At 41.0% G+C, this 15,150-nt stretch overlaps 1 protein-coding gene across 4 annotated transcripts in view; it reads right to left on the bottom strand.

Annotated features, from left to right (window-relative positions):
- LOC124555302 (exocyst complex component 1) overlaps positions 1–15,150 on the bottom strand; it is a 277,770-nt gene that overhangs the window by 166,534 nt on the left and 96,086 nt on the right. For all 4 annotated transcript variants that reach the window (XR_006968531.1, XM_047129176.1, XM_047129177.1 and 1 more), the window contains one exon: positions 12,600–12,695. Coding sequence is in view for 3 of the 4 variants with exons in the window: in XM_047129176.1 (XP_046985132.1) it covers positions 12,600–12,695 (96 nt within the window). In the remaining variant the exon portion in view is untranslated. The remainder of the gene's footprint in view (positions 1–12,599; positions 12,696–15,150) is intronic.

Here is a 15,150-nt window from a genome sequence, read left to right as displayed (position 1 = left end):
TTTATAAAATGCACATAGGCTGAAGGTCGCTTGTAACTTGCACTACCCCCCACCCCCTGGTCCCTAAAATACGGGCCAAGCCCACATACCAGCCACCGCATTCCTAGCTGGGAAACTGGTTGCCTGCCTCCCTCCAAGCTGCGATCCACTCACCGCTAGCCCCTCATCTGCCCCCCCCCCCCCCTGCCCCACCCCCAACAGCCCACCTGACAAAATACTGTGTGTGTGTGTGTGTGTGTGTGTGTGTGTGTTTTAACTCTAGCTCTTCAAAGGATAACTCCAAACACTAACAACTTATCTTCCATTTGTGTGTGCCTATCAACAACTCAATGCTTCTGCTCTCTAGTGAGTGGTCTTCTTTAATCCAAAAATATTTACATTCTACATGAATTTTCCTATGACATTTAAAATAGAATGTAATTTGATAAATTGTGGACACTTACTTTTTTTTTTTTTTTTTTGCAAGAAGTGGAAACAAAGAGGCCCTTCTGAGCCTTGCTACAACCTATGAAAAATGCTGAAATAAATGCTGCAACCCCAGTATACAAACTTGGGAAACAGCTGTACATCAGTTCCTAGTCAAGAAGAGTTTACACAGCACTTCACTAAACATTTTGAATGCAGGCTTCAGTGACTAAACAGTTCAAATACTAAGCTTGAAAGTAAAAGGCAGTATTGGGAACATGTCTTTAACAATCATTTGTTGATGATAGAGTCAGGATAGCAGACTACTTCAACAGCTTACTTAACGAAGAAAAATGGTCACAGATTTATAAAATTAATGACATGGATGAAAAATTTAACAGCTTCATTGATATATTTACCCATTACTTTCAAATTGCATTTCCAATGAAAACTGTAATCACAAAGAGCAACTCTAGAGGTGCTCCCAGGCCCCAAATGCAAGAAACTTTTATTGTTTAAATTTTACAAAGAGACCATCCTTTTTGCCAACTGCCTTTCCATTGATACTACAACACTCAATTGGTTCATGCTGTAATAAGCCAAATCATGGCCAGCAAAGCACATACCATGCTGAGGTGAAAGGTGCTTCGCCGAGCACACTAAGGGAAGACACATAACACTTGTTTCTATTTGAGGAGTGCCAGCAATTTGTCCAATCTCCCATGTGGGAAAAACCAACTAGATGTGCATTCATTGCCAAGTGCACTGGTCTCATTGCAAACACTCATGCTACAAGGCTCCCGAGTGCTGGGCACCGGCATGTACCTACAGTAAAAAGATTAAACACAAGAGAGCAAATTGTCTGGCTTTAAGGCATCGCTTGGCTAATCAAATAGGTTACTGAGGTGCTCAAAGGAATGCAAAGTTGAGAAAGATGAACAGGAGAGGTTCTGCCACTGTCCCTCACTCCACCTCTGCAAAGCAAATACAGTAAGAGAGATAGGACTTGTTAAAACGGCAGACATAACTTTGCAAGGTAAAAACAACAACAGACCATCTACCTTTATCATTCATACAGATGCGCAAATGAGTGTTTTGTTCATTAAATCTAATCACAGTAGAGAACTAATACTATGGGGTTGTACACTGAATGGATAAGATGGATGGCAGTACCAGTTCACATTTGAAGTTGTGTGGAAGCATGACCATGATTCTGATGCTATCTTAGGCAATGATTTCTTGTACCATTTTCAACACACAGTTATCTTCCAAACACAGGAACCCCAGATTGATAGAAATGTCCACCATTTTTGCAGTGTTCTCACTACATGAACATTAGGGAGTCCAGAACAAATGGACACATTCTGACAACCCACTAAACCATGTACTACAGCGTCGAAGTGGAACAAAACTGAGAAAATATTGAATGGTACAGAAAAAAGCATTTGGATAGAGGTGAAGAGAGATTTTTTAAGGGGAGATATTTTCTTAGTGGATCCATCAACAAGAAATGAAGTTTTAGATGGTAAGCAGATGCATGTGAAGTGATGGTTATCTAGAATGAGTGTATCAGACGAGGGTACATTTTTGCATGTAAGCATAAGTAATTCTGGAAGCAGAAATATTAAAATTTCCCGGTGTGCCATGCTCATCAAAGTGCGCGAAGTAAATACTTATGGGACAACAGCCCACCAGAAAAACTCATAGCCTGAAAGAACAGTTTACATAAATTCCACCTCAGTTACATCACCTTTAGAAGTAGAAATTGGAAAGAAACTTTTAACTCCTGTGGAAGTCATAGCAGGATATATTGTATCCTGTTCCAGCCAAATTTGCAACTTTGTTTGAAGAAAAGAAACAATTTCCAGCAACCTCCTTAACATACCATGAGATTCCTATGGGTGATGCTAGGCCTATAACACAGAAACCATAATGCCTACCCTATCACTTGCTGCTTGTACTAGAGAAAAATATTTCAGATTTGCTAGAAACAGGAGTAATTCAGCCTTCTTTCAGTCCCTAGGTTTCACCAATAGCGATTGTCCCCAAGAAAATCAGTAATGGAGAAAAGGCTTATTATGGGGTTTAAGGCCATTCATCTGTCTAGTATACCTAGATGACATAACTGTTTTTTCAAGTACAGTGAGAGAGCACACAGTACAACTGAAAAATGTGGTAACTGAACTCATGTTAGTGACGCTAATCTAAATTTGAAATTTAAAAAAAAATCAATTTCACACAATCACAAGTGCGCTATCTTTCGGCAGATGGATTAAGACCAGACCAGCAGTTAATGAACACAATGGACAATTTTCCAGCACCAAGGTATGTTAAAGAACTGCAGTCATTTCTTCGGATAACAAATTACTATTGTTGTTTCATGGAGAGCTATGCAGCCACTGTGAAACCTCTCACAATATTACTGAAGAAGGGAATGCCTTTTGGTTGGATTGTGGGTGTGCCACATTAAAAATCAAAGAAATTCTATCAAGTTCACCTGCTTGCCTGGAATTTGTGCTACTTCTTACCTTGTAGTGACATTCTAGCAAGATCACATGTAGGCTGCATTTTGAGTCAAACAGAGACAGCACAAAAAAACTAACTAGTTATGCACCATACTAACTGATTCAAGCTGAGGAAAATTACACCACCACAGAAAAATAACTTCCAACACTATTTTGGCACCCATTACTTTATCCATATGGGTGTCATTTCGCACCAGTCGATCATGTGCCCTCACAATGGTTGCTGAGTTTAAAAGATCCCAGCAGCAAACTTGTTAGATGGGCCTTAATACTTAATGAATATGACATAATCAAACACAAGCCTGGTACATTAAATTCAGAATGCAGGTGCCTTGATTAGGAAAATTAAGATCCTGCAATTAATGGTGTGCTTATAGAGGAATTACAAAAAGGCACAAGAATCCGATGCCAAGTGTAGAAAACTGGCTACCTAGCCAGATTTTATAACAAGAGATGATGCTTTATATAAGCAAAATGGCTCTTGAAGTTGGATATTAACTCCAAAGGCTATCCACACATGCATACTGCAACAATGTCACAATAGGATACATGCATGTCTTATTAGGGAAACTTTCATGCAGGCCGTTTTTGGTGGCTGCAGCAAAAGAAAGGTGTAGAACAGGGTTGGCCACGGCCTGTAAAATACCAATGTGCTGCCCATGTATAGTCTGAGGTTCAGCTTGTCTCTGTACTACTTGGTATATCGCAGATTTACCCGGTACTCCTTGGTACAGTACGAAATATCATTTGGGAGTGGGATACAACATTTTCTTCCAGCATTTGGTGCAGCTTATTTTAGTTGGTTTGACTTTCTGCAATTCATAAGAATTGTGGTGTAAGCACTGTTTATCCTTCACTATTTGTTTATGCTAAAAAGGAAGTTCACACGTCCAGTGGCCATGTGCACAAAAGGGGGCAGTCTAGCAATCTATCATCACAGCCTTTAAAAATAAATAAGCACTATAGAGGAGAAGGATGAGAACTCTCAGTACCTATTATGTAGTTGTATAATTGGTGGATACCACAAATTTGCTATGAAAGAGCTTTACAACACAGTGCCAGAATAATTAAGATATAGTTGACAACAAAAGAGCTAAAAATTATAACAATCGAAACACAATTTGTATGGGCTTTACTGTTTTGTACATCAAGAAGCTCTCTGTGTTAAATATGCAGGCACACAACACACAATGGAACTGGTGGTGCAAATAGTAAATTTTCTGAAGCCACTTGTGTTATTACATCATCAGCTGCAACAGTTTCTGATGGGATTGAACAAAGAGTATAGAGATGTTATATATTACTGAAAATCACACTGCCTGAAATGAGTTTTCAGTTTAAATGTCACTATTGCTGAATTTCTGAAGGAAAAAGGATGAATATAACAACAATTACAAGATCCAGAATGGATTGCTGAATTTGCATTGCAAACAGAGTTGACCACAGACTGCCCTCAGTAATACACTGTAAGGTGAGGAGTGACCTATTTCTGAAGCCGTGACATAAGTGGATGCATTTAAAAAGAAAATCGCATTGTGGATGGGGACAACTTCTGACAAGAAACACTGTCCATTTCACTAAGATCACTGGTGCTAAAGAAAAATACACTGTTGCAGTGAAAGAATTACAGGAACAGCTTTCTAAACATTTGAGGACACTGTTAATCTTACATCTGTTTCTGAAACAGTTTACCATTGCAGTTGAATGCATCCCTGTGCACCATACCCTGTAACGGCAAAATAACATATCTTTTATTTATTACTGACCATTTCTCCCACTATTTTAGTGTGATACTGAATGATGGCATGACTGCTGAGAAGATTGCTGAAACATTCATCGTACATTTAGCACTACCATTTGGGAGCCCAGCTGGAGGTCATTATAACAGACCAAGGGACATACTTTATGTCCAGTCTTATGGTGCAGGAATGTTGACTGCTTAAAATAAAGAAGTGGAGAACTACGTCATTTCACCCTAAGAGTAATGGCAGGGTTGAAAGCATTCATAAAACTGTAGTTAAAATGTTGTTGTATTACATGAACCAGTTCATATTCAGACTGGGATCTTCTATTGCCATGTGTTATTTCATTATACAATGCCAGGGTACAGGAAACAGAGCAATGACTCCTTATGAGATAATTTATGGCCACAAAATGCATTCCCATTTTGGGATTGAGAATTTGCGACCGGGAATAAACTCCAGCAAAATGAAGCAACTGGCTAAAAGATAAAAGTTTATTTGGAAGGGAGTTCAACAGAACAATACTGTCACAGCACTGAGGCAAAAGCTCTGTGGTCAAAATTTGTAGTTGGTGTGGTGATTGGCAGCTAGCTCTAAACATAGAAAAATGTAAGTTAATGTGGATGAGTAGGAAAAACGAACCTGTAATGTCCAGATACAGCATTAGTAGTGTCCTGTCCTGATGCAGTCACATTGTTTAGATGTTGGGGGTAACGTTGAAAAGCAATATGAAATGCAACGAGCATGTGAAGATTGTGGCAGGAAACACAAATTGTCAACTTTGGTTTACTGGGAGAATTCTAGGAAAATGTGGTTCATCTGTAAGGGAGACCATATATAGGGTGCTAGTGCAACCTGTTTTTGAGTACTGCTCAGGTGCTTGAGATCTGTACCCAGTCTGATTAAAGGAGGACATTGAAGCAATCCACAGGTAGGCTGCTAGATTTGTTACTGGTAGGTTCAAACAATATGCAAGTGTTATGGAGATGCTTTAGCAAATCAAATGGGAATGCTTGGAGAGAAGGCAACATTCTTTTCGAAGAACACTATTGAGAAGATTTAGAGAACTGGTATTTGAACCTGACTGCTGAACGATTCTATTGCCTCCAACATACATTGCTCATAAGGACTGTAGAAGTATGAGATTATGCAATGTTATGACAAACCACTGTGAAATCGGGCAAAACTAAGGAATTTGTGAGCCTTTGGAATGGACCATATCAGATATTGCATTTCACATTGCTGATCAATGTCAAACTACAGCTCTCAGGTTGAAAGATTGTAGTTAATTTGGAGCACTTGAAGTATATAGGTAGCAGTATACTATCTACTGTAGTGGATTCATCAAAACTCAGAAATAATCATTTGGCACAAAAGTTATTGCATGGTAAAACTGTTACACAGCAACTGATAGGTTTCCATGGCTATAATTCACAATCCACCCCTCCGTACAATTTGCAGTCTAGCAATTAAGAACAGATTTTATCTTCAGTCTAAAGTGGTATTTTCTATGACACTCTATTGTTTAGCCACGCTGATGAATCTGTTGTGTGCTTTAGCCCCAATCAGACCTTAATTAGCTAGAAAGTTTCTTTCAGGAGTGCTAGTTCTGCAAGGTTCGCAGGAGAGCTTCTGTAAAGTTTGGAAGGTAGGAGACGAGGTACCAGCAGAAGTAAAGCTGTGAGTACGGGCCGTGAGTCGTGCTTGGGTAGCTCAGTCGGTAGAGCACTTGCCCGCGAAAGGCAAAGGTCCCGAGTTCGAATCTCGGTCCGGCACACAGTTTTAATCTGCCAGGAAGTTTCATATCAGCGCACACTCCGTTGTAGAGTGAAAATTTCATTCTAGAAAGTTTTCTTCTGTATTGCTTATGTGTCATTGTTGTAAAAATGCCTCTGTGCCTTATAGCATTTTAAGCATGTTAGTTTGATATTACCACTGCCTAGACTCAACTTTTTCCCCACTGGGCTGCTTAATACAAATAAGACTGTCCACAGTGGTCATCTGGTCTTCACCGAACAATGTCAGCCCCACAGCTGATGCCTTGTCTCCACTCCATGCCACTCTGTGTTTGGATGTCGCTCCCTGTGCTTGTCGCTCAATTCCATATGACTGGCAGGCCCTTCTACTATCAACGTGTCACTACTTTTATATACACTCCTGGAAATTGAAATAAGAACACCGTGAATTCATTGTCCCAGGAAAGGGAAACTTTATTGACACATTCCTGGGGTCAGATACATCACATGATCACACTGACAGAACCACAGGCACATAGACACAGGCAACAGAGCATGCACAATGTCGGCACTAGTACAGTGTATATCCACCTTTCGCAGCAATGCAGGCTGCTATTCTCCCATGGAGACGATCGTAGAGATGCTGGATGTAGTCCTGTGGAACGGCTTGCCATGCCATTTCCACCTGGCGCCTCAGTTGGACCAGCGTTCGTGCTGGACGTGCAGACCGCGTGAGACGACACTTCATCCAGTCCCAAACATGCTCAATGGGGGACAGATCTGGAGATCTTGCTGGCCAGGGTAGTTGACTTACACCTTCTAGAGCACGTTGGGTGGCACGGGATACATGCGGACGTGCATTGTCCTGTTGGAACAGCAAGTTCCCTTGCCGGTCTAGGAATGGTAGAACGATGGGTTCGATGACGGTTTGGATGTACCGTGCACTATTCAGTGTCCCCTCGACGATCACCAGTGGTGTACGGCCAGTGTATGAGATCGCTCCCCACACCATGATGCCGGGTGTTGGCCCTGTGTGCCTCGGTCGTATGCAGTCCTGATTGTGGCGCTCACCTGCAGGCCGCCAAACACGCATACGACCATCATTGGCACCAAGGCAGAAGCGACTCTCATCGCTGAAGACGACACGTCTCCATTCGTCCCTCCATTCATGCCTGTCGCGACACCACTGGAGGCGGGCTGCACGATGTTGGGGCGTGAGCGGAAGACGGCCTAACGGTGTGCGGGACCGTAGCCCAGCTTCACGGAGACGGTTGCGAATGGTCCTCGCCGATACCCCAGGAGCAACAGTGTCCCTAATTTGCTGGGAAGTGGCGGTGCGGTCCCCTACGGCACTGTGTAGGATCCTACGGTCTTGGCGTGCATCCGTGCGTCGCTGCGGTCCGGTCCCAGGTCGACGGGCACGTGCACCTTCCGCCGACCACTGGCGACAACATCGATGTACTGTGGAGACCTCACGCCCCACGTGTTGAGCAATTCGGCGGTACGTCCACCCGGCCTCCCGCATGCCCACTATACGCCCTCGCTCAAAGTCCGTCAACTGCACATACGGTTCACGTCCACGCTGTCGCGGCATGCTACCAGTGTTAAAGACTGCGATGGAGCTCTGTATGCCACGGCAAACTGGCTGACACTGACGGCGGCGGTGCACAAATGCTGCGCAGCTAGCGCCATTCGACAGCCAACACCGCGGTTCCAGGTGTGTCCGCTGTGCCGTGCGTGTGATCACTGCTTGTACAGCCCTCTCGCAGTGTCCGGAGCAAGTATGGTGGGTCTGACACACCGGTGTCAATGTGTTCTTTTTTCCATTTCCAGGAGTGTACATATATTTCATGTTCCGCATTATCCCAAAATTGATCCGTATGTCCTTTTCAGTCTCATTTCAATGTCTTTCATTTCTATACCTTTTAATATCTGCATCTACTATTGAATGTTTTGTTATATGTTCACATTATTTCACTGTTTTGAGACATTGCTACCACAAAGTTTTCACCACTGCCTGCTATGGCGAAGTTATGTTCAATGTTTACAAAATTTGAAAACTTGGGCTACAAAAGTGCTGATCACAAGCCATCATTGTGAAGAATGCTGCCTCGCTGTTTTGAAGGAACCTGCAAAAATAAGTTCTCACTCTCCACAGTGCCGAAACACCTTAACCGTTGCTGAGTAAGTGTAACTTGGCACCATAACATGACCAGTCCCCAAGTAGACATTGGCGACGCAACACAGCATCTTTATTTACACATGAATGACACAATCCATTATCTTTTTTTAGACTTTGTTTCTCCTTGGAACATACTGAAGATTGTTTATTGTATCATATGCGTTAAATGCAACTGATCCTTGCCCAGTTGTTATCTCATTATGACCTCCATCACAACATAATAAATCAAGACTACAAACCATGTCACCATATAGACTGGCCAACAAAATAGGCTCAGTTTGCTTTTAATACCTACCACTCAAATCCTTTTCTTCAAACATCTATGAATATCTCAACACACCTACACCCCCCCCCCCCCCCCTCCAAAAAGTCTTCAAATAATACAGGATATCCCCTCACTTCCAGCTTTATACCACTGTACTGTAATTGCATTGTTGTGAAGCTGTCTCAAGATTACCGCAAATTTATTCTTCACTTTCAGGTACCAGAATCCTGCCAGAACTGTGAAATGGAAGGATATAGGCTTTACATCTTTCCTATATCCTGGAAATTTGTTTGCAAATACATAGCTTGATGAATCAAGAACTACCTAATAGTCAAATGTGATCGACAGACGTGTACAGCTTTGTCTGCCGGAGAGGTACAGCATTTCCAGTGTAGTTCAGAGTATACTTGTACCGATTTAAATTTATAGACAGTCATATAGGGTACCCTCTGCCGTGAACCGTCTGGTGGTTTCTGGAGCACGTACGTAAATGTACACAATGTGATCAAGAGTATCCAGACACCTGGCTGAAAATGCCTTACAAGTTTGTGGTGCCCTCCATCGGCAATGCTGGAATTAAATATGGTGTTTGCCCACCCTCAGCCTGGATGACAGCTTCTACTCTCGCAGGCATACATTCAATCAGGTGCTGGAACATTTCTTGGGGAATGGCAACCCATTCTTCATGGAGTGCTGCACTGAGGAGAGGTATCAATGTCTGTCGGTGAGGCCTGGCACAAAGCCAGTGTTCCAAAACATGCTAAAAGTGTTCTATAGGATTCAGGTCAGGACTCTGTGCAGGCCAGTCCATTACAGGGATGTTATTGTCGTGTAACAACTCCGCCCCATGTATTATCAACAGGAGCTCGATCATGTTGAAAGATGCAGTCGCCATCCCTAAAATTGCTCTTCAACAGTGGGAAGCAATAAGGTGCTTAAGACATCAATGTAGGACTCTGCTGTAATAGTGCCATTCAAAACAACAAGGGGTGCAAGCCCCCTACATAAACAAACATGACCACACCATAACACCACCGCGTCCGAATTTTACTATTGGCACTACACACACTGGAAGATGACGTTCACCGGGTATTCGCCATATCCACACCCTGCCATCAGATCGCCATATTGTGTACCGTGAATTTTCCACTGTTTAACTATCCAATGTTTACACTTCTTACACCAAGCAAGGCATCATTTGGCATTTACCAGCGTGATGTGTGGCTTATGAGCAGCCGCTCAACCATGAAACCCAAGTTTTCGCACCTCCTGCCTAACTTTCATAGTACTATCAGTGGATCCTGATGCAGTTTGGAATTCCTGTGCGATGGTCTGGATAGATGTCTGCCTATTAGACATTATGATCCTCTTCAACTGTTGGCGGTCTCTGTCAGTCAACAGACGAGGTCGCCTGTACACTTTTGTGCTGTACGTGCCCCTTCACATTTCCACTTCACTATCAGATCAGAAACAGTGGACCTATGGATGTTTAGAAGCATGGAAATATCAAGTACAGATGTATGACCCAAGTGACACCCCATCACCTGACCACATTCGAAGCCCATGAGTTCCGCGGCGAGCCCCATTCTGCTCTCCCACGATGTCTAATGACTACTGAGGTCGTTGATATGGATTACCTGGCACCAGGTGGCAACATAATGCACCTAATATGAAAAACATATGATTTGGGGGTGTCCGGATACTTTTGATCACATAGTGTAGATGTAGATCTAGAAGTAGCAAAAGCAATAAAAGGATAAAAAAAACTCCAACTCTGCATGCATTGATAATGTCCCTGCACCAATATTATAGAAGGGTGCTCTATGCCTAGTCGAACTACTTATGTGACTGTTCACTTCAAGCAGGCACATTCCCAGATGGTTTAAAAACATCTAAGGTATTTCCAATATATAAAATATGTGGGAGAAATATTGTAAGAAGCTACAGGCCCATCTGAATTCTCTCTTGCATCTCAAAAATATATGAAACTGTTATGTATGACAAACTTATGGCACTTGTAAATAAAAATAACACTGATTCAGAAATAACAGGTCAGCAATAACTGCCATTTATGAGTACATCAACTGTATACTAAGCCTGACGCACAAGAAACAAGAACCAGTCTTGAAACTATTTCTGAGCATGTCTCAAAGTGATATCGACAGTTGGAGTCACAAATGATGTCAGTCGAGTTTAGGCTTGTTCTGCGCACCTACAACATGCCAGTGAGTGTTCAGTAGCATTCTGAGCCCTCTGCTGAGAATGTTGTACCCACTGCAAGCATTAAATGGGATTGTAGCAAATTGTTTAGTGAATTTTTATTCCATTTGTAGTGAGCTGTGATGGCTGATGGTGGTGCTAAGAAACAAATTCCACACAGGAAAGTGAGAGATGTAATTTGAAGGATATACACTTTCATCAAGCACAAAGCATGCATATGCGAGTATCTGCAACTGTCGCTTGGAACCGGCAACAATGCAATCCCTGTCCATTTCTCAACCTGCATGGAACTGCCATCATTTGTGGAATGCACTATACGTATATATGGTGTAGTACCGCAAGTGTCAGTAATGAGACCACTTCTGTTCCTTTTTTGCATTAATGATTTAAGGTTCAACATGAATACTCATAAAAGATCATAATTGTAGATGACACCACAATTCTATTAAAAGGTGCACTTAAGGACAAATTACAGCAGTCAGTAAAAACACTGTCGCAAAACAACTTAGCAACTGCACACAGAACTATCAGCTTTTAATAAATGGTAAAATAAACTATCACACTAAAATTTCACAATGCTCTGAACAAGGGTATGTATATCCCATTTCTCTCTCCCTCTCTCTCAATAATGAACCAGTTAGTAATTCTTATGAGTATGGCTGCAAAGCAATGTAAAATGGAATAAGCATGTAGAATACCTTGACACAAAATTGAACAAGACCTGTTTTCTTCTTTGTCCATTGAAATCCTGCTATAGTGAGAAAACAATACAAAGTGCATATCATGCCTACTTTCATTCTCACCTTCAATAAGGGGTTTCAGGGAAACTCTACAGCAGCAATCAGCACATTCAAATTCCTAACAAGTTCTCTAGAATCATTCTTGGATGCAAATCTAAAGACTTCAAGATCTCCAGTATCCTCATTAACCATGTATCTACATTATGGAAAACCTTACAGTTTTTAAAATAAATGTAACAGATATGGAGTGCAAAAAAAAACTTATATTCATGATCACTCTACCATACAAAAAAAAAAAAAATTTACATTTGACCCAAATAAACACATCCCTGCGGCAAAATGGTACTCTCTACTAAACTTTGTTTCAAAGTTCCCAGAACAGAAAAGAAAATATCAATGTCAAATCCTTTCAAAAATATTTAAAGTCATTTTCACAGCACCACTGCTTTTAGTCCACTGAAGAGTATTTAAGTACATGAAGTGTACCATTTGTAATTTTAAATATGTAGAAACCACTTTGGCCTGTACATATATAAACAGTGTCTTGTGCACAAGCTGCTTCTATAGAAAAATAAAAATTAAACACAATAAAATCAAATTTCATTTGCTGTCAACAATAAGTGATAAATTTTCTGTATACGTTTCCCATTTTTCTCAAAATGTATGTACACAATTAAAAGTAAATCTAAATTACTTCATTATATTTCATTTTTTTCTCTTATTGAATACTGTTTACTTTCTCATATATCCCTCAGTTTTCTATTTCTCTGTTTAAATTACTTACTTCATATAATGACATTATGAATTCTTGTCTCTCCTGTACATTCACTGCGACCCACTTGTACACTTTGTCGAAGTGGATGTCCATTTCATGTGTATCCTGCAAAATTATGTAATATTATATTACTTTGAATATTTATTTATTAAATTTGACATCAATGTCAATAACACAAAATCACAGATAGAGGTCTGGGTGGATAACAGTAATGTTAACTGCAGCCGCACCATATATGCGAGCCCTTAATCAATGCCTGCAACCACATGTCCAAGTATTTAGTCTGCCTCTGCCCCCACAGAGATTCCAATTTTGTAAACCAATTTAACCTCACTCTGATGATAGGCTTGGGCACCCCTATTTGAGACTTTTCTGTAAATTAACAAGCAGACACTTTTAAACGTCAATAGCATTGAATTTTAACTCATTTCTTTCTATCAGCTGCAAGTAATTTGTTTCATTTGTTTACGTTCAAGGCATTGAGATGAGAAAAAAAGGTTTACCTGATTTGGCACAGTTTGCAGAGAGACTACTAACTACTAGCGTTACATTCAATAAAATAGGAATCAACACAAAATATGTGTTACATCTTGAAACATTTTTCCTGTTATATGATTTAGTCATAATTCTCTCTCTCTCTCTCTCTCTCTCTCTCTCTCTCTCTCTCTCTCTCTCTCTCAGCAATTGCCCTGTAATTTACAATTCATGAAATTTATTTCTTTATTTATTTTAATTTATTGGCCAGATGCCCTTTCTGCCAACAAATTTCTCACTTAATCCAAGACAAATAAGTTGTGTGCACCATCTGTGTGTGAATTAAACAAATTTTATTCTGTGTGTTATCATATTTTAACTACTTGGATATCATTCTTTATAAGGCAGAGATTGGTGATGAGCCCAGGATTTTTGCAAACCAGTGTTGAAAACTGCCTAACACACTCACTCCGACTGTTCTGTGTATCAGGCCAATGTTTATAATCCACCACATGGATTTCATTAGGGTCTGGCTCACCTGCCTGTCTCACAAACTAGTTCACTGTGTCTTAAGCAGGTCAAGATTCAGTCACTATTAGAATAAACAATTTGCGAAAACTGAGAAGATAGATGAAGTTGTGATACAACTTTGCATAACTTGTCTCATGTCATTAGGTGTTTCCACATGATCTGTTTATCATGTACTGTATACATGAATTCAGCAAATATTAAATTGCATCACCATATTACATCAAATTTTGTCCATGTTAGTTTCACTGACACACACACACACACACACACACACACACACACACACACACACACACACACACGTTAGATCTGAAGTAAGCTTTGGCTTTTGGCTTGTCTCTCACAACACTACTAAGAAGCATTAACTAACGGCAATAAAGTTCACAACTCTTACACTGCCGGTAGCAACTGACCGGGCATATCTTTGGGAACATGTTTCACAACTTACATGAAAAATGATTTCTTGGTAACCTAAAGTCAGGAGCTGCAGATACAGTGGATGCAGGTACAACATAAGGATAGAAGCAGAATTTTACTGAGCAGGGGTCTTGCAGCATTATTATAAGAATGGTGGCTTACTACATGAAATCACTGTTGCAAAAAACCACAGATATAGCTGCCGATATCAACACCCAAACAGACTTCTGTCAGAGGATGTACTACACATAGACAAAACTTACTGAATTAAAACAAACCAAAATAAAACACACGACTATGAAATTCTACAATGAAAGTGACATTGAAAACAATAATAATAATTTGATACTGGATGGGTCTACAGCCTTCATGTACAATGAAGCACCAAAGAAACTGGTACAGGCATGCATATGTAAACAGGCAGAATACAGTGATGTGATCGGCAATGCCTATGTAAGACAAGTGTCTGGTGTAGTTGGTAGATCGGTTATTGCTGCTACAATGGCAGGTTATCAAGATTTAAGGGAGTTTTAACGAAGTGTTATAGTCGGTACATTAGCGATGGGACACAGCATATCCAAGGTAGCGATGAAGTGGAGATTTTCCGGAACGACCATTTCACGGGTGTACCGTGAATACCAGGAACAGGCTTCTGAGCCATGGAAGCATAAGAAGTGGTAAAGACGGGAAGTTTCATTGTCTTCTATTCCTTTTTGGCTTCAGCATAGGGGATCCACTTGGTGACTTTTAGTTCCTGAATTTTTTGTTCCTCTGCAAAAACATGGCAGTCTCGGTTCCAGACTGGGTGACTCCCAGAGTAGTTAATGCAGACTGCTGGAGATGGAAAGCCAATCCCAGCTTCATGGGCTGCCTTTCCACATTTCCCACAGGTTGCATCAGCCCCACAACTCAGTGTTGTGTGACCAAAATGGTGGCATTTGTAGCACTGCAAACATTTAGGTACATAAAGCCTAACCCTAGGTCGGAGGAAACCTGCCATAATGTGGTCAGGCAACGTTGGAGAATTAAAAGGTCAAAGTGAAGGTGGTGGTCTTCTCAATTTCTCCATTATTCCTATGCATCCTTTGCTCTATGTCCACTATCCCCTGTAATGCCCTTTCCTGTTTAAGTTCGGCAT

The sequence above is a fragment of the Schistocerca americana genome, chromosome X (assembly GCF_021461395.2).
Source record: "Schistocerca americana isolate TAMUIC-IGC-003095 chromosome X, iqSchAmer2.1, whole genome shotgun sequence".
In the NCBI taxonomy this organism is placed as follows: Eukaryota; Metazoa; Arthropoda; class Insecta; order Orthoptera; family Acrididae; genus Schistocerca; species Schistocerca americana.
The sequence above is the reverse complement of the archived record's forward strand: the minus strand, read 5'-3'. Positions and strand labels throughout refer to the sequence as shown.